The sequence below is a fragment of the Gopherus flavomarginatus genome, chromosome 4 (assembly GCF_025201925.1).
Source record: "Gopherus flavomarginatus isolate rGopFla2 chromosome 4, rGopFla2.mat.asm, whole genome shotgun sequence".
Taxonomy (NCBI): Eukaryota; Metazoa; Chordata; order Testudines; family Testudinidae; genus Gopherus; species Gopherus flavomarginatus.
This window is the reverse complement of record NC_066620.1, coordinates 160,344,286-160,364,151: the sequence shown is the minus strand read 5'-3', so window position 1 is coordinate 160,364,151 and position 19,866 is coordinate 160,344,286. Positions and strand designations below refer to the sequence as shown.

General features: G+C 38.8%; 1 protein-coding gene across 50 annotated transcripts in view; it reads left to right on the top strand.

Moving 5' to 3' along the window:
- The window catches only part of RIMS1 (regulating synaptic membrane exocytosis 1), a 528,602-nt gene that overhangs the window by 232,247 nt on the left and 276,489 nt on the right, over window positions 1-19,866 (top strand). For all 50 annotated transcript variants that reach the window (XM_050950597.1, XM_050950547.1, XM_050950548.1 and 47 more), the window contains one exon: window positions 6,858-7,729. In XM_050950597.1, the coding sequence (XP_050806554.1) occupies window positions 6,858-7,729 (872 nt within the window). The remainder of the gene's footprint in view (window positions 1-6,857; window positions 7,730-19,866) is intronic.

Sequence of the window (19,866 nt, the reverse complement as noted above, 5' to 3'; positions counted from 1 at the left end):
CATTTGAATTATAGTACACTGTCTAGCTATAACTCTAGTGGTTTTCAAACTGGAGATCGCTGCTTGTGTAGGGATCCCACTGTTGCTCCAAGCCAATGGGAGCTGCTGGAAGCGGTGCAGGCTGAGGGACTTACTGGCCGCCGCTTCCAGCAGCCCCCGTTGGCCTGCAGCGGTGAACCATGGCCAATGGGAGCCGCGATCGGCCGGACCTGCGGACAGGGCAGGTAAACAAACCGACCTGACCCTCCAGGGTTTTCCCTACACAAGCGTCGACCCCAGTTTGAGAAACACTGATGTACACTAAATGAAATGCTCAGATAAAAAAATCTTATTCCAGTGTGAATATAGCTATAGGGAGTTGCACTATAATAGAGTAGTAGGAAACTTTCAAAGTTTAAAGGCTTGTTGTGCTGAAAAGGAATGTCTCAGGCACAACAAAGAACAAGATGTTAATGAAAACCTTGTTTACTGTTACAGCATTAACAGTTAATTCCTACAGTCTTATTCCTACTGTAACAAGGATCATTTAAAATCTTTTAAACTCTTTATTAAAGATACAAAAAAGGAAGGATTTGAGCATTTTAAATAAAAAATATTAAGTAAAGCTTTCATTTTAACAATATCTCTTATATCCTTACCCTTTAACTGCAGAAAGATTTTATTAGGAAACCCCCTTGTTTGACAGTTTTTGTGTTCTTATTAGAGGTGGTAAAAACTGTCCTTTTCGGGAAACAGAAAAAGGATTAGTTGAGATAGTCTGGAGCTCTTGTTGAAGTCCTGTCCAGTTTCATTTGAGACAACACACACACAAAAGGGGAAAGAAAATGAATAGCAAAGAGAAATGTTAGCTTCTATGTTTGGTGCTGACTCTCACTTGCAGTCTCATTGCTGGAGAAACATGGATCTAGCACATGGTCTTATCAGGCACTCTGAGACCTGGCAAACTTGTACCAGTATCAGGCTGTTCAATGCATTGCTTTTACTGTCACTCTTGTCACAGGCTCTCAGCAGTATTACAAAAGGTGGAGTTGTCTTGGTCAGTGTTAAGTCTGACTCTTATTAGAGAAAAGGCAACAGGAGAGAGTTAAGAAAGAAAAGAAATAGGGTGGGGAAGAAACATGACACATGAGGAAGGGGATGAATGGCAGAAACCCAAGTCTCACATCCCAGGTGTCCTTCAGGATTAGCTAAAAGTGTTGGAGGTGGTGATGTCATCTGAGTCCTCTCTCTGACTCAGTCTTTTCAGGATATCTCTCAGGATCAAGACAACAAAAGTCAAAGGGTGTCAAAGTGGATCCCAGACGAGATGACAAGGGGTGCGGGAGGGTGGCAGCCATGCTAGTAAACTTGCTCCTTCCAGCCCCCTTGCTCCTATTCAGTGACCCTCAGATAAACAATGTCCATGAAGGGGTGGAAGCCTCAGCCTATCAACATTAACTGATGAAAACACATATTGGTGATTTCAACTATAAACATTTCCTCCCATTTCTAGAATCTTTTAGCTCATTGTCATATTAAACTCTTGACTTTACCAGGAGCCTTGAAGACCCTCATCATAGTTTTTAACCTAAACAATTCAGTTTGTAGCAGTTTATTATCTTCAACTTTTGCTGACTTTCATAAGCAAAATTTGTGTAATTGGCTGAGCTGGACTTTCTATTCTCTTGGACAACTTAGAGTTTAGGCCTCTGCACAACATCCTCTCTCCTAAGGGCTAAATGCACTTAGTATTAGGTTGGTTCATAAATGACATTTGGAAAACAAAACCCTTATTTAATTTTAAGCATATAGAACAAAAAAGATGCACTGAGCTATTATTTTAAAGTTTGCAAATTCTATGTCCCAGATTAAGATTCACAAATCTTATTTAGTTAGGTGTTGCAAAAATTACAGTTAGTCCTTCCAGATGTTAACAAAGCTAAGACCTTACAAATCACTTCATTTATAGATAAACCAGATGCCAAACTGCAGTTATTTTTATGTTCCTAAGGATGTTTAGAAACCAGCTCTTAACACTTTTTTGGCTGTAAGCCCAGAATGAGCAAAGGTGAGTGTGTGTGTGGGGGAACGCCTCACTTTTTTTTTCCAGCTTACGCATTTGAAGTTGTACATTTATACCAATTATGACAATTCTATGCACAAGTATTTATCCTTGCTTACTTTTTTTTAGAATTTATGGAATTTTTAGCCACGTTTATTGCTTTTTGATAAAAAGAAGCAGGAAGCTAGCAGGAAGTTAGTGTTCCTGGAACCACTTTTTCTTTTATGAGCCATTTGTAACATACAAAGATGGTAACATTTCACAGGAGTTGTTAGTCTATTGCAAATCTTGCCCACCTGTTTCGACACCATTTATGAAAACAATATGGCCATGGTGGCAATTTAGTTCTTGATGGGAATCTAACCTGCAACACTAGTACTGTGCTCTCTCCCAAAACAAAAACACAAAAAATCAACACAAAAATGCAAATAACACATTGCCAAAAATAAAACAATTAAAAAAAATTGGTGCTGCAATAGCCCTTAGTTCAGGTGATTTGATACTCAATTCACAGTTCAGGCAGAAGCAGCCTTTAAACTGGCATTTTGTTAACAAGGGGGTAAAACCATAATGTTTTAGTTTGTTTTGGCAACTTAACCTTGAATGGTTCAAAACACTTCACTTTTAATTTTGCTTTTTGTAAAAAGCCTTTACATTAAACGATCAGTTATTACTAATCACAGAAACAGCAAACCACAAAGTAAACAAAAAACAAAATCAGAACAATGTGTTTGTTGAAAGGTTAAACAGACTAATAAGTTTAAAACAAGAAAATTATCTTTGTTTTCCAAGCTTAACATATTAAAGGATTTTAAAATAAATTTTGTATAAAGTAGATAATAGCAGCAGCATACAACAGAAGTATCCAGATTTTCATATTATTAATCCTTTTGATGCCAATTACACAGTGTAGACTAGGAAAAATGTGTACCTACAATTTTTGGTTTGGAGGGGCAGATGACAAGTCCACAATTTGTGATGGAGGAGAGGGAGAAGGGGATATGTGAAACCCACCCAGGGACACTATATATATATTAATTTTGATGGAATAAAAGGGCCCAGAAAGTAAAAGTTGTTAATATGATATTGTTACTCACTGTATAACATTAAACACTTAAGTGGGGTTTGGGATATTGAATACAGAGATATTGACCTCCTTAGTCCCATGGCAAATATACTAGAAAATGTATGCCAGTGTTTGGAAAAATATTGATGAGGATACACAAATGAAAAAGGAGTGAAAAAGAATTGAAAACAAAGCATAAAGCATTTTGAAATTGAAATTCAATGGTTATGCAAAACAAACTTAATCAAAACTGAGCAGCATCCCTTTTTCAAAGGGAGGATATTGGTTAGAGTCTCATATTTCATCAAGTAATTCTTCTTAATGGCAGGGGGAAGGTTAGTTCTGTTTAAGTATGAGTTGACCTCTGTGGATGGTGATTACTTTTCCTGCTTTTGACAAAATGGACAGACACAAAAGAGAAGGGAGAAGAGATAGGAGAGTAAAGGTGGGGGTATACAGGCTTTTTGTTTAAGTTCTTAGGATACAAGGCGGTCAGTCACAGATGGTTGCTCTGGGCTGGCAGTTCACCAGTCATAATAGCTGTTGCTCTGGATACTGGCTTGCTTTCCTAGTCCAGGATGTTGTCTCACTCATCTGGTCAGCGATCTTCACTGATTTTTGTCAGATTAGGCAGATCGGGATGGGTAGTCTCATGTCATTTTGCTTGTGTCATGCTGTATTGTTGGTCTCAGGATCAAGAGAGAAAGTGATAAGACAGGAGGAAGATAGTGGGAAAATGACAGTGGCATTTTGTGTGTATCCAGTTCGTTGTTGATCCAGTGCTGATGGTCAGGTATCCTCATCAGTGCACAGGTCTAAATGTCCTGATGATCAGGCTTACCAAAGAATGATAGTCTTTGCAGCAAGGTAGAGATCTGTCAACCTTTCTCTAGGGAATGCCCCAGGAGTCTGTTCTGCCCTTTGGTCCCCAGTATCTCTTTTTAGGGGCCCCCAAAAGGGGATGATAGAGGGAGTAGGCCATCCCTTTGTTATCGTGTCCACCAGTTAGATCTAATTTCTGACATACCACTTTTGGTCCATTAATTTCCAGTTTCATGCTTCATTCTCTGTTCATCACAAGCTTGTCATAGTCCTTGTTACATTTGTAGCCCTTTTTGTTTGAACTAATCCAGTCTTTCAGTCTCCCTTTTGTACCTGTTTCTATCAGCATTAATTGTTACAGGTTGTTGTAATGTTTTATGAACTTCACCCATTTTCTACCAACTGAGCTCACAGTTGGAGTAGGCCATCCAGATCCAAATGATCATAGCAGATCTATTCTTACATGCTTTTAAACATTGATCCAATTAATAAGTGCTCCTTGGAATTGACAGCAATTCTGTTGTTTACCTCAAATAACTCTGCTTCCAAGAAGGCTTGTGCTGTCTAGTCATACCAGCTTTTTATGTTTTTTGGAAGACCCAACAGCTGGAGATGTTATCTCAATACACATGCATAGAGAGACAGTAGCAACAGTGGGTTGGAGCTGGGGTGTGAAAGTGGGCCTTGAGGTCTCTGAAGAGGACTGTAGAGATGTAGCAGGCTATGCCACTAGTCCTTGCAAGGGTATCCACTCAGCCATTTAGGGGAGAAGCCCCTGTATCACCTCCTAGCTGTGCCTGTTCCCTGCTCCCAACTCTCCCCATCAAGATTTAAGATGGGGGGGGGCAGTGGGAACATTACTTTCTTTTCTGATGTCTGCTGAACCAACATTCTAAGACCTGTTTATCTGCTAAGGGGAGAGATAATTGTCATATGGTAAGCAGTGAGGGAAGATGAGAGGATGATGTGGGAGTTAGTGTCAGGAAGAGGAGAGAAGTAGGGTGTTGAAGATCGTATATAATTGGACTGTAAAGCAGTTGGTGAACATAGTAGATTCAGAGGAAGGAAAAAGGGGAGAAGTTTGTAAAGATATGAATCATATGATTATATATAATTTACACTTTCTAATAAGAGAAAAATACATAGAAAGCAAGGCAACAGATGGGAATATAATAGGACTAAATTGCTAAAGGTTATGACATTTTAAAATGTTGCCTTTCTTCCAGTGTTTGTGTCTGAGTTATCCTATTAAAACTTGGAAGAGGTCAGTGGGACTATTTGTCGTAAGTGTTACTAGATGCAAGTAAGGATTGCGGAATGAGACATGCGGATACCTGTCTTGTAGAGTTTATATTCTCTTTTATTATATACCTATAAAGCATCATGAATATTTTGAGTGCCATATGTATACTATATGATAAATCATTCTGATCATCATTCCCTTCAAGCATGCTATGTCTTGTGATACAGCAGGGACAGAGGGCAGCAGGAGAGTGATAGATCTGAAGTATATAAGCTCCAGGATAATCAGAGCCTTATTCCCTGTGGACTGAGGAGAGGTTACTACAGGTTAATTAGAGCACCTGCAGCCAGTTAAAACCCCACCAGAGACTTAATAAAAAGCCGTGCTTCAGTCAGATGGCAGGAGAGCTGACTGTAATTTGGAGGAATCATGTTGTTGACCAGAAGGTCAGAGTACCGGGGGAAGGGAAACTCTGCTCAAGCAGAGCCGAGGGAATCCCCAGGTGCAGAGGACCAAGAGAAACACTGTCCAAGGGGAGAGAGGGCAGGAAGCCCAAGAATAGGGGAAAGAGGTGGCGTCCTGACCCGTCACATAAAGGGAAAGCACGGGACTCCCATAATAGTGTCTGCCATTTGCCACAGTCTTATACTAGTTCTTTCCTCTTCTTGAGATAGTGGTCCCAGGACAGTTTTATTGACTATTCACATAGACTTTTCAGATATAGACTTTCCAAAATGTTTTCCGAAGTATGCATCCTGGGTACAATAAAAAATGGTAAATCCATTATGATTGTGGACAAAGATTGGGAGATCCGAAAAGAAATACGTTTGAATCAGAAATCCAACTCCTGTTTGCCAAATGAAGAAGGACTCGGATTGAAATATCCTGAAATAAAAAAGCATAATTTTCAGTAGTTTCATTGTTTTACATTTGGGCTATATAAAGTAATGCATTAAAATGTGTTGTACTTTCCCATTTCCAAAAATGGAAATTCCACTAATCCAAAAGGCCTATTTTGATTTTCTTAATCTGTAGATTTATGTGAAATGGGTACTTGTTTTCTTTAGGGTTAAGTAAAATAAAGCAAGATAGATCAAATATTGTCTCTGGATAAACTCCTTTTGTACTTCTTCACATATACATATTGATTCTCTTTATGTCACTGCATATATGAAAGATCTCCCATTTCATGGTGTTTACATATATAATGCTGATGTGCTTGAAGTGGGATGTGGATAGGTGGTCATGCCAGACCATGCCCCACAGCTGCTGACTTAAAAAACGGGTAAGAAAAATATGCCACCACTCTCTTATCCTGCTGCAATTCCAGCAATGATGCATTATTTTATTTTATTTTTTGTAAATGGTTTTTAATTTTTTTGTAAATGATTGCTTTGTTTGTTCAGCTATGTTATAGTAACATTCTTTGAGTTTATGCATCAGTTATAGGTTATAGAATGTAAAACTTGATAGTTTTCACTCTGGAAATAATTTCTTCTTGGAAAGGGAAGAAAACAATGTTGAAAAAACAAGTTGTTAGGTGAAGTATCTTTCTATGTTTTTTTTCCCACAGTTTACTTAGCTTTTTCTAAACTCCAGCTTAGACAGACTAAGTACCCTTTGGCTCCACTGTTTGCTTTTTTATTGTTAGATTTGTCACACTGTTTTACTTCTTTCCATGGTAGGAAGAAGACAGCATTGATTTCAGAACAAAATGGAAAAGTAGGTCTAAAAAGTGAGCGTAAACGTGTGCCAAAGTCTTCACTTCAACAAGGACAAGCAGACGACAGGGAACGTAAAGAAAGGCATGAAAGTAGAAGACTGGAGAAAGGAAGGTCACAGGACTACCCAGACTTGCCAGAAAAACCCGAGGAAGGCAAGGTAGCTGATGAGGAAAAACAAAGGAAAGAAGATGAGTATCACACTCGGTATAGGAGTGACCCAAATCTGGCAAGGTATCCTGTGAAGCCACATCCTGAGGAACAACAGATGCGTATGCATGCAAAAGTTTCTAAAGCACGGCATGAAAGAAGACACAGTGATGTAGCTTTGGCACATACAGAAGTGGAGGAAGCAGAGGTACCTGAGAATAAATTACGAAAACGCTCACAGTTACAGGGAACTCAGGACAGAAAATCTCTTATGGAAACTCAGAGATCATACTCTATAGAAAGATCAGGTGATGTAAGAATTTCTGTTTCTAAACAATTAGCTAATCATAGTCCACCAACTCCCAGACATAGTCCAGTTCCTACAGAACACCTAGAATCCAAGAACCATGATTCCTTTAAAAAACAAAGTCGCCTTGATCCTAGCTCTGCTATTCTCATGCGAAAAGCAAAGCGGGAGAAAATGGAGACCATGCTAAGGAATGATTCCCTTAGTTCTGATCAATCAGAATCAGTGCGTCCATCCCCTCCAAAGCCTCACAGATCAAAAAGAGGTGGAAAGAAAAGGCAGATGTCGGTCAGTAGCTCAGAAGAAGAAGGGGCATCAACACCAGAATATACTAGCTGTGAAGATGTGGAAATAGAAAGTGAAAGTGTTAGTGAAAAAGGTAAGAGCTTTACATATATTATACATATGTTGTGTGTGAAAAACATTTTGTACATATTCTGCTGTCACCTTCATCTTTCTCTTGTTTCCCCCTTATTTTTTTTTTCCCACAGCATTTTCACCTGGCAGAAGTTGAATATACTCATTGAATTGGGTGTATAACTTTTTTTCTTTTGCATTCTGAGTTGAGATAGTCCAAAGTTAGCATCAGCTAGTGATTTTTCTCCCTGTTTCCCTCTCCTCTTTCATGTAACAATTACAAGCTGAGGGCTTTTGGTTTATACTCTTCTCTGTGGTTTCTCTTCCCCTTTACTTACCATTTTATCTGATTTTTCAAAATGTGAAATGGTTTTCAGTGAATGGAACAAATGGCATGAAAAATTAGTTCCACAAACATTCAGAACTCATCATAATAAAATGTTAGATCTTCACAAAACATCTTGGTTAATCTCAGAATAAGAATAAACAAAACTCTATTAACTTTAATAAAATATCAAGAATCTGCCATAATACACTGTCGAAAGTCATAAAATATTTATGGGTGGGCATATTATTTGGGGGAGAAATAAGGGGTTTGCCAAATTTTGTCTCTTTACTGAATATGCTCCAGAACTAAACAAAAAATGTTTTCATCCTGTGATTTCAATTTTCCTTTATCAGTTTATGGTAACACTGAGCACTAATAAGCAGTACATTTTATGCTTTTTAATAAAAGTGTTTCTGCTTGATTAAAAAATTAACACAAGTAGAAATATATGAATAGTGAACTAGTAGTAGTAGGAATAATCGGAAAAGGCTGTGACAAAGTGCTGACTCTAGCTCATTGTTACCACAACTTATCTTTAAATGGCATTAATGGGACTCTGTGAGGACCTCTAGAGCAGTGGTTCCCAAATTTTGTACTGGTGCTGGTGACCCCTTTCACACAGCAAGCCTCTGAGTGTGACCCCTCCTTATAAATTAAAGCACTTTTTAATATATTTAATGCCATTATAAATGCTGGAGGCAAAGCACGGTTTGGGGTGGAGGCTGACAGCTCGCGACCGCCCATGTAATAACCTTGCAACCCCCTGAGGGATCCCAACCCCCGGTTTGAGAACCCCTGCTCTAGAGGTAGTATTTGGCTTTTTAGACTGCTTAATTATTTGTTTTTGTCATTTTGAAGTTGCCTGTAGGTGTTTTACAGTCACAATGTCAATGGATTGTCTGCATTGACTTTTATGTCTTGACTTTGTTTCCTGAACACATGCTTGATTCCAATGTGTTAATCTCTACCTCTGTTTGTGTGTGTTTACCTGACATGCTTTTTCTTCTGATATCCCTCACATGCTCATCTTGTGGAGATAAAACAGGACACCCCTCCATCCTTCACCTTTCATAATGCCATTTGGTTTTCTGTATTAAATACTTGCCATTTGCCTTTTTAATCAGTTGTAGATCATATTTTCCCCAGTGTCCCAGTCTCGGACAGAAGTTAAAGAAAATCTGCAGGCTAATTTTATCATGGCATATATGTTTAGAAGCTATATCTTTGGGAATATGTGATTTTAGTTACCTTTTTCCCATATTAAGTAAAGAAAGAAGGATTATGTAAAGTATTATATACAGGAAAAAATTAAACTTGTAATTATGCAAAAAAAATTTAACTTCTGTAAAAATAGGACAAGCATTGTAATGTTGTTGTAGTCGTGTCAGTCCCAGGATATTAGAGAAACAAGGTGGGTGAGGTGATACGTTTTATTGGACCAACTTCTGTTGGTGAGAGACAAGCTTTTGAGCTACACAGAGCTCTTCCTCAGATCTGGGAAAGGCACTCAGAGTATCACAGCTAAAAAAAGGTCAAGCAGCTAGTTTAGCAATAGTAGCATATATTCTTGAATGGTACCTTAAAATATGTGCTAACTTTAAAGCTCATCTACACTTACATTTTATAGCACTCTAACTTGCTGGCTTAGGGGGATGAAGCAAGTCTGAACACTTTAAAGCGCTAGTGTAGACGGCTCCAAGCCGTCGTGGAGGTGGATTACCAGGGGTGTTGGGAGAGCTCTCTCCCAGTGCTTGCGCATGACCACACTCACACTTCACAGCGCTGCCGCGGGAACATTCCCGCAGCAGCACTTTTAAGTTTCCAGTGTAGACATACCCTTATGCTAAGCCATCTGATTGACCTTGTATTTGGCTGTGACACTTGGAGTAGACTTCCCAGACCTGAGGAAAAGCTCTGCATAGCTCGAAAGGTTGTCTCTCTCACCAACAGAAGTTGGTCCAATAAAATATATTACCTCACCCACCTTGTCTCACAAGCATCGTAACATATTCAGTAAGGCAAAATTATGTAGGTCTTCAGTAGAGGAAGTCTGGGAATAAGGTGGTGTGATGATTGAATTGCCTCAAAACTGGAGAACTTTTAATGTTAACTGACATGTAATTTTCAGAATGGTGATAAGAGCCATGTTTAAAATACAAAATAGCTTCACCTATAGAAATCTACAGTCAATCAGGTGACTCACATCACATCCAAGTATTGACTCAAGTCATTTAAACAGATTGTTAACAATGGGAATAGAAAATACAAGCAAATTAATCTGTCAATTTAATGAATTTGTTAAAAACTTATACTGTATGGTATTTATTTAAGTGGGGGCAGGATTAGAGAGGAAGGGAGTAGGGAAAGGAAAAAAATTAAAGAGGTGTGAAAAGTCACAATTTTTCACCTGGCTTTTTATGATCAGCAAGATAGGGTTTTTAGGCATCATGGCAGAAGTGAGTCTTAGAGAGGAATTTGAAGGAGGATGAGAAAATAGCTGTTTGAATTTTATCAGGGAGATTTTTTCCATGTATAAACAGCAAGGTTGGAGAAAGCATGGAGGTGTTTAAGGTAGAAGCTGACAAGTAGGTGGTAAGGGCTGGGAATTCTACCAGAGTGAGACAGGTGTCAACTCACAATAGGCCTGGTAGAGTGGGGGCCTTAAAAGAGCTTATATTTGATGCAGAAGTGAAGGGGTAGGCAGTGGAGGGACCTAAAGAGGAGATGATGTGATCAGAATGATGAACCAAGAAGCTGATTTTAACAGCAGCATTCTGAACATATTTGAGGAGAGCAAGGGTGTAGTAGTTAAGTCCTGTGAAGAGGAGGTTGCCATAGTTAAGGCATGAAATGATGATGGCTTGGAGAAGAGCTTTTGTTGTATAGACAGAGAAGAAAATCCAGTTTATAGAGATGTGTAAGAAAAAGCAGCAAGATTTAGGAGTGGTCTGAATATATGACTCCGGTGATAGGGCAGAGTCAAAGACGGACGCAGGATTCATGGCCTATGTGGCTTGAAGGATGGTGGTGGTGTCCACAGGGACAGAGAAAGGAAGGCTGGAGGAAAGCTTCGGGGGCAGATCAAGAGCTCATTTTTAGCTATGCTGTGTTTAAGATAATGACTGGACATCTATAAAAGATGTCAGAAAGAGAGATACTACATTGGATGAAGGAGGAGAAATCTTGTCAGTAAAGAGAGAGGCAGATTTGTGAATCATCAGCATAGGAATGATTGTTAAAGCTGTGCTTGTGGAGAAGAGCCTCTACAAGCAAGGTACAGAAAGAGAAAATGAAGCAGCCAAAGACAATTCCAGCAGTAGCTGAAGAATACTTTTGCTTCTTCATTGAACTTTAGGAAGTGTGTGTTACACTTGCTGCATCCACCAAAAACTCATTTGTATTATTGGATTATTATATGTGCCTATTCACCATATTTAATCTGATGTTTTTTTCCATGTTCAAGGATTCTACTTCTAAAAGTTGAAAAATGTGTCATGTTACTTTATAAATAAAAGTGAAGAGGCAAAAAAAAGTTAAGTCCCTTTTGCTTATTTAAAAAATACTTAATTGTGAATAAAAATAAAAAAATAAAAATGGATTTAAGCTGCAAACTGCATCGGGATCAAACTTCCCTCAAGTTCCAGATCCAAAGTTTTGGTTCCATCAATTATAAATTATAAAGAGAAGTGCCAGACAGATGTAGAAAGATGTTGATCTGGATACAAGTGTTCTCAAATATAGGGGGTCTTTTAGCTTCTCTTTAACACTGAATCTTCCAGAGAGGGAATCTTTAGTTATTGGTGCAGCATGAGATTTTAAAATGTGTATGTACTCGCCCGCGCTCACGCACACATCCGCGTGCGCACACTCTTGAGTATTAGTTTCTGTTCCATGGAATATGTTTGTTAAATCAATTCCCTCGAAGCTGGGTTGCTGAAGTGATGCCTAAACCAAGCAATTAAACCCTTTCATTTAAATGTCAGTGATCAATGTATGTTATTAGTTTTGCTGTTGTCTTAACAAATTTTCAAGCAAATTCTTTGGACATACCTTGTGGTGATTCCTTAGGCAGGACCCTTAGCAGTTTGTGGCACTTCAAGGCCAGTTTATTTGCAAAGGTTAAAAATGTCTGAAGTGTAACTAACAGGCCCTCTAGCTTTTCAAGCCCCGTATTGCTATGACAGCGTTGTTACATTTGGGATTAACGCCAAACTGTGTAGCATTGGGAACATTTAACAAATGTAAATGCGATGCTAGTATTCTCTGATCCAGACACTACCATGATGGGATGCAGTATAAGAAGGAGAATAGAATAAAATTGGTTTGCTTTCCTTGGCAGTGCTGGATTGCTGTAGCAGGGCTAACGGACTGGTCTAACCACTAAGTGACACCTTGGCATTCACAGGCCACTAGAACCCTTCCTTGTGAGTAGGGCTGCCATTGCTCAGGCCAGTTTGTGTGCGGCGCTGGATTTAGTGTTCCACATTTTGGTAATTTAATAAAATTAATGTGATTTTGTATTTTGATCTTTTTTGTAGACCAGATCCATGGTATTAGGAATAAGTAACAGTGTGATCACCTTTAAAATCTTAGCAAGTACCTTAGAAAAATATACATGGAGCCAAATGCTGTCTGGTCTGAAGTGAATCAGGGTAATCAGTGAAGCTATGCCAGTTATCAGCACTAGAGGATTTGGCCCACGGTATCTGTAGTACCTCCTAGGGCCGGAATGGCCAGCCTGAGCCTGAGGAGCCAGAATTTACCAATGTACATTGCCAAAGAGCCACAGTAATAAGTCAAGTATCACCCACGAAAGCTCATGCTCCAAAACTTTTGTTAGTCTATAAGGTGCCACAGGACTCCTTGCTGCTTTTACAGTAATAAGTCAGCAGCCCCACATCAGCTTCCCCTCCCCTGCTGCCAGCGCCTCCCGCCCATCAGCAGCCCCGCTGATCAGCGCCTTGCCCTCCTTCCCCGCACCTCCCGTTCAACTTCATGGCGTGCAGGAGGCTTGGGGAGGAGAGGGAGAGGGAAGAGCAAGGGCATGGCAGGCTCAAGGAGGGAGCGGGAAGGAGTAGAGTGGCAGCAGGGCCCTTGGCAGAGCCAGGGGTTGAGCAGTGAGCACCTCTTGGCACATTGGAATGTTGGTGCCTATACAAGGAGCCGCATATTAACTTCTGAAGAGCTGCATGTGGCTCTGGAGCCACAGGTTGGCCCCCCCGTCCTAGCATTTTCTTCAATAATCAGAGAAAATATAGCAAACACTTTAGTAACCTATTTATATAACCTTTTTATCTAAAATTAAACCAAGTTTTTGACAATGATCACTGTACTGTGGCATGTTTTTTCAGAATTTAAGTGTGAGATTAAAATTAAGATTTTACTTGTCACTGTTAATCTGTTATATCAAAGGACTGAATAGTTCACTACCTTGCAATTTGCATGCAAATCCAGAGATTTTTTCAGTCATCTTGCAAATCTAATTCTGAAAATTATTTTTGGCTCATCAAAATGGTCAGTGGCGCCCTTTTCCTTCCCCATCCCCAGAGCCAGAGCCATAGTGTTGCTTAGCTCTTTCCCTCCACTACCTCCCAAACTACAAAAATATCTACCTGATTCCCCCTTAATAGAGAACTGTATGTATTCAGTATTCAGATTTGGTAAATGGTCACTGATAACTACAATTTGTCACTCAGTGAATAAAACAAGTTTGCATTTGATATATATCTAATTTATATCTCTTGATTTAATTTTGCTGTCCTACATTATTGACAAGTAGGGTGATGTGATCGGGTATTATTATTATTTATTATTTATTGTTGTTGTTGTGAAGTTCCAATAGTGGGCTAGGCAGATATCTGAGATTTGGTTGTTTATTCTGACTCTTGCATTTGATTTATTGTATAGTTGCCCACTTGCAGTTGTTCTCAGGATTCATTCATTCACACCTTTTTAGGTAGCCCAGCTGATGCTGTAAAGTGTGTGCTGTAAAGAGTTGGTTTTGGTTAATCATGATGGGGTAACAGCCTGTACTTTGTATGGGTAATAACTACTCTGGTTTTATACTAGCATAACTCCACTGACTCCAGTGGAGTTATCCTTGATATACAGTAGATCAGAATAAAGTCTAGTATGCATGTTTACACAAAAGAACAAACATTTTCTGCTAATCTAGATATCTAAATATCTAGACCTTTAATGTTGTTCCAGTACAAAATGAACTAGTCCTGACTACTCATTTGTATGTGTAGATTACCAAGATGCTATCTTTTCTTTCAAAGAGTCATAATCACTCATGAGCAAAATTTGTATGCTTTAAATTGCAATGGAGATAATTATTGGAAATCTGAAATATCAATTGCAAAATGATAAAACTATTATAGTAAAACTCATGGACCATATTTGCATGAGTGTAAATCTGGAGTAACACCCTAGAATTAATTTGTATTAGTGTAACTGAGATCAGAATCTGGCGCTGTGTGTTTAAGGAACAGTGCTGTTATAGGACAGAATTTTACCAACCTTTCCTTTAGCATTTGCTCAAAAGCTGGAAAAGAAATTGCATATTTGGCCTTCTAAGGAGGTTAGTTGTAAAGCTTGGGTTTGTAAATCAAAAATGCTCTGGACTCCATCACCTCATCTAAATATGAGTTCAGTAAGAAATCTGGAGCCAAAAGAATATAAACAGAGATATAAAAGTATAACAAATCATGCAAATAAAACCTAGAATGGCCTTACAAATAAAAATCAAGCTATTAAAGTTAATGTAAACAAGAAATGAATGCCAACATAAATAAATCATCACCTGAGCGAGAGTACATGTAAGCATTTTGAATGTGTAATCGTGATAGTCTTTTGTACTCTCCTTTAAATGTTTGTGAAAAAACTTAAAACAGAATGACAATAAGACAAGTACTGTATTTGCAAAATATCTGGGAGAGATGTGAAATAGAGAAAGGAAGCTAATGATCCGATGTTAATATTCTGACAAACATTTTCCCCTGTAACCTGTGTTAAAAACCAAGTGGTTAGTGTGTTTGCTCACAGAGGAGCTGTGAGGAACTGAGGAATCATTTTACCATTTAAAAGAGAAAAGGCTTCCTCGCAATCAAAGAAGGAGGCTGTATCACTTGACAAACACATTAAGCTGGCCTTTGCAAGAAATATTTATACTTTGTTCTTGAAAACTACTTCATAAGTATATTGATTCTGAACAATGCTCAAGTTGTGAAATTTGAAAACGGGATGGAGATGAGCACTTTGCAGAAAGAGTGGAGATATTGTCCTTGGGGATATATTTTGAAAATACCTGCCTCTTTTTTTTTTGGGAGGGGGGTCCTGATTCGTTCCAAAACAGCCCCAAACTCTCTTTAAAAGTGTTTTTAATAATTTAGGAATAAGTCATTTCTGGAAAGAATTATTGAATTTTGTCTATAGAAGTCATCCCAACTTACCATCAATTTGTTGGCAGTATTTTTAAAAGGAAATCACTGGAGACAGCCTAGAATAATAAAAGAAAGAAATGAGTACTTGGGAATGTTCTGTGAGTCAAACACACAAGGCTTTTTTCCTTGTTACAGTAAGACTGATTTATGCCATTTATGCATTCAAAGGGGTCTTAAAGTGTACATAAATTACATTTACTCTCACTTGAATGCCCTTTTATATTGTCAGGGTAGTGTAAAGCAGCTTTTGATGTAAATAAGAGTCACACCCTCTTGATTTTAAAACTGTGACTATGGCTGCTGCTTGGTTCCATAAGAAAAAGAACTAACAATCTAATTTAGATCTTGGTTAGATTTAAAAAATAATAATAATAATGTTGCACGGGCTTGCTTCAAGTCTGAATTTTATTCTAAAATTGTGAAGTCAACAAGAATATATTTAGAACTAATAGGTTTGTGTCCAGTTTAAACTGCAGTTTCTTTATTTTATCTTGTCATAGATATGATGCATTATAATAAGTTTCAGATTTCTCAGAATCTGGAGAAATATGGCATATAATTTGTCAAAAACAGGGCCTAAATTGGATCCATACAGTTATGGATAGAAAAACCAACAAATTGTGCATGTACTCAAGTAATTGTTCATACATGTATTGTTTTTGCATGTGTTAAATGCTTATTTTGCTTACTCATTACTTATTTTTACCTGGACATGCATTTTGCTGACACATCTTAGGCATCTGTATTTGAAAATATGCCCAATAGTCGTGTCTCATCTACGAAATAGTGAAAAGAAACCTGTGCCTACATAGGGATTTAAATGAAGTAGCTTAGATGCATTCCCATTTTTTAACATCTCCTCTACATTCTGAGTTACTATTGGGGAGGAATCTTCTAGAGGATGTTTATGCATGTGTTCATTAAAATAGTGCTTTCCTAATGCTACTAGAAGGAGCAGAGTGAAATGAATTAGTGTCATTCTTATAAGGTCACACTTTCTTGCCAACATTTGCGAGAAGGTGCTGTGGGCAGAAACATTAGTGCAATCTTTTAGGGTGCTCAGGGCGGGGGGTGTTCAACAAATTGAAAGAAAGAGAGTGGTTGAGAAGGCTGTTCATTTGTTTCAGGCAAATGTCGTGAGTGTTAATTGGACTGATGGCAGAAAAGATCTGATTTAATTTTTCCCCTTAAACCTTTTGAATCAAGTATGAGAAGATTGTGTGTGTGTAAGTGTACATAGATTCCTATAACAGGCCAAACATAAGTTAACCCCTACTGGAGATTATTTCTCCAAGTACTGTGACATTATATGCAATAGATAAATAATCAATGGGCCAAAAGAGAACCATGTGGTACACTGCACAATGTAAATTGTCCAAATGAAAAATATCAGTGTATGAAGGTGAAGAAATGAAGACATTCTGGACTTGTCTAAATTGGGATAAAAGATTTTTTTTGAAAAGTGTGTTAGCTAACACATTTGGTAAAGGGGGGGTCTGCTCCTTTCCGGGCCAGGGGCCTAGGTCCAACAGCATAGTTTGATTATCAGACTCAGCTAGGAAGGGGTCAGGTGATTCCTATAAAGGGCTGAGAGATCTGAGAAGCGGGGAGGTACAGGAAGCAAGGTGGCATTTATGGTTGTCTTTGTAGCAGGCGGAGAGTTACAAGGTAAAACACCTTTGTCAGGGGAATAGCTTTGTTTTGGTATTGCTTTGTGAGTTTTATGTTTGAAGAGTATCAGAGGGGTAGCCGTGTTAGTCTGGATCTGTAAAAGCAGCAAAGAATCCTGTGACACCTTATAGACTAACAGATGTTTTGGAGCATGAGCTTTCGTGGGTGAATACCCACTTCCTCAGATGCATGTAGTGGAAATTTCAAGGGGCAGGTATACATATGCTAGCAAGCAAGCAAGAGATAACGAGGTCAGTTCAATCAGGGAGGATGAGGCCCTGTTCTAGCAGTTGAGGTGTGAAAACCAAGAGAGGAGAAACTGGTTCTGTAGTTGGCAAGCCATTCACAGTCTTTGTTCAATCCTGAGCTGATGGTGTCAAATTTGCAGATGAACTGAAGCTCTGCAGTTTCTCTTTGAAGTCTGGTCCTGAAGTTTTTTTGCTGCAGGATGGCCACCTTAAGGTCTGCTATAGTGTGGCCAGGGAGGTTGAAGTGCTCTGCTACAGGTTTTTGTATATTGCCATTCCTAATGTCTGATTTGTGTCCATTTATCCTTTTCCGTAGAGACTGTCCAGTTTGGCCGATGTACATAGCAGAGGGGCATTGCTGGCATATGATGGCATATATTACATTGGTGGATGTGCAGGTGAAAGAACCAGTGATGGTATGGCTGATCTGGTTAGGTCCTGTGATGGTGTCGCTGGTGTAGATATGTGGGCAGAGTTGACATCGAGGTTTGTTGCATGGATTGGTTCCTGAGCTAGAGTTATTATGATGCGGTGTGCAGTTACTGGTGAGAATATGTTTCAGGTTGGCAGGTTGTCTGTGGGCAAGGACTGGCCTGCCACCCAAGGCCTGTGAAAGTGTGGGATCATTGTCCTTCTATTCCCATCTAGACAGCCAAGTCTAGTATAGTGAGAGGTTTCTGAAAACCTGATTCACCATATGTGAGGTTCACCAATCACAAAGGACCAGACACTTGTCCCCAGGTCAGTATGTGTCTCAGATCTTACCCAATAATCCACACTGATGCCAATCCTTTAGTAACTAAAAGGAAAGGTTTATTAATAAAAGGAAAAAGAGAGTTACAAATGGTTAAAAAGATCAGTATACATACAAATATGTATAAAGTCCTTAGGTCAGCTTCATAGCAGAGATGGTATAAACTTGGCTTGTAGAAGTCTCTCTGGAATCATTTCAACAGGTCAGAATCCAAAGGCAACTTAGATGTAAAGTCTGTTAAAGTCTTTCCAAGTGTTTTCCAGGTTATTCCAAATCATTGTCTTATGACTTATGCTTTCTCAGTTCAGAGTTTAAGCTGACTAGAGATGGCAGGATCAGACCCCAGGCTTCCCTTTATAGCTCTCTAGCAAGCTGATAAGGTCACAGCAGGACCTTCCCCCAAGGAAGAATAGGCAGTGCATTTTGTCTGTGGACCATTGCTCTGAAGCTAGTCTTCTGTTCCTATGCATACACAGGTAAACTAGTTGCAATCAGTCACAAAAGGCCATTAGCCAGTACTTCATTATCACATAGATAGTTAAGATGAAGACAATGTAGATCATACTGTTAGTTTCCTGCAGCATCTTACATCTTTGATCTTACGGTAACTGAACCATCCACATGCATAATATAAGCCAATTAAGACATGAAAGGAAATTAGCATCTACAAACTAATCTAGTTACATTGTTAAATTTCTAACAAGATATTGGTAAACACAGACAAATACATTTAGCATCTACTCTTAATTTCTGTAACTCCAAATAAACAAGTTAACAATTGTTAGTTTAATACATCTCTTTGAAATTCACATTCAAGTAGATTGTCTAGATTACATTTCAGGGCCTCTTGTTAAATTGTGGTCATACCCTGGCTGGTCTGTCAATATTCTGACTTTTTTTTGGACATATTTTATGGTATTCCCATTTATGTGGAACTTGGTAGATAATAAATGGATATGAATAGCTGCTACATCTGGGCACAGTAATTTCCTATTCAACTCAGCTAGAGGATTCCTGAAAGCAATAACGACTTTACTGTTCACAAGTGAACTATGGATCAAACTTTAGAGCTGCTATAGCTCCCATGAAAGTCTCTATGCATAAGTCAGTTACTTACAAGTTGGACATAGATTGGTCATAAAAGACGTTTAAGTGGTAAAGACGTGTGAGTAGAACCTATTTTGCATTCAGTGTGTGTTCAGGATTAGCGTAATTTGCTGCTGGAGGTGTTGAAAGAGAAAAAAAACCCACTAACTGGAATAAGATACGTCATGCTCTATCATATACCTTTCTTTTAGTCACTCCTCCTGTTACAACCCCTCCCATGTCCTCAGTGAGTAAGTTACTCCCTTCTTACACCCACTGAATGTCATATCAGTGAAATTTATTCTACCTAATGGCTTTTACCTGTCACAATTCAGGGCAACTGCACCTGTATTTCCCTTCAGTGATCCAGACAAGGAACCCACTCTCAGGCTTCCAGCTACTCAGGCATTGCCTGTCATGGGTGGAGAACCACATTTCACTCCCTTCTGACCAAGGTATTTCCAGATTGCACAGTTCCCTACCTACACTGTGTTATTCCTAGCAGAGACAGGCTGCCCATGCATTCGCTTGCTTTCTCTTCACAGACTGATAACAAAGTGGTTGTCAACAGTTATAAGGTATCACACAGCTCTTTTTATGCAAGCCTATTTTATCTATAAGATAAAA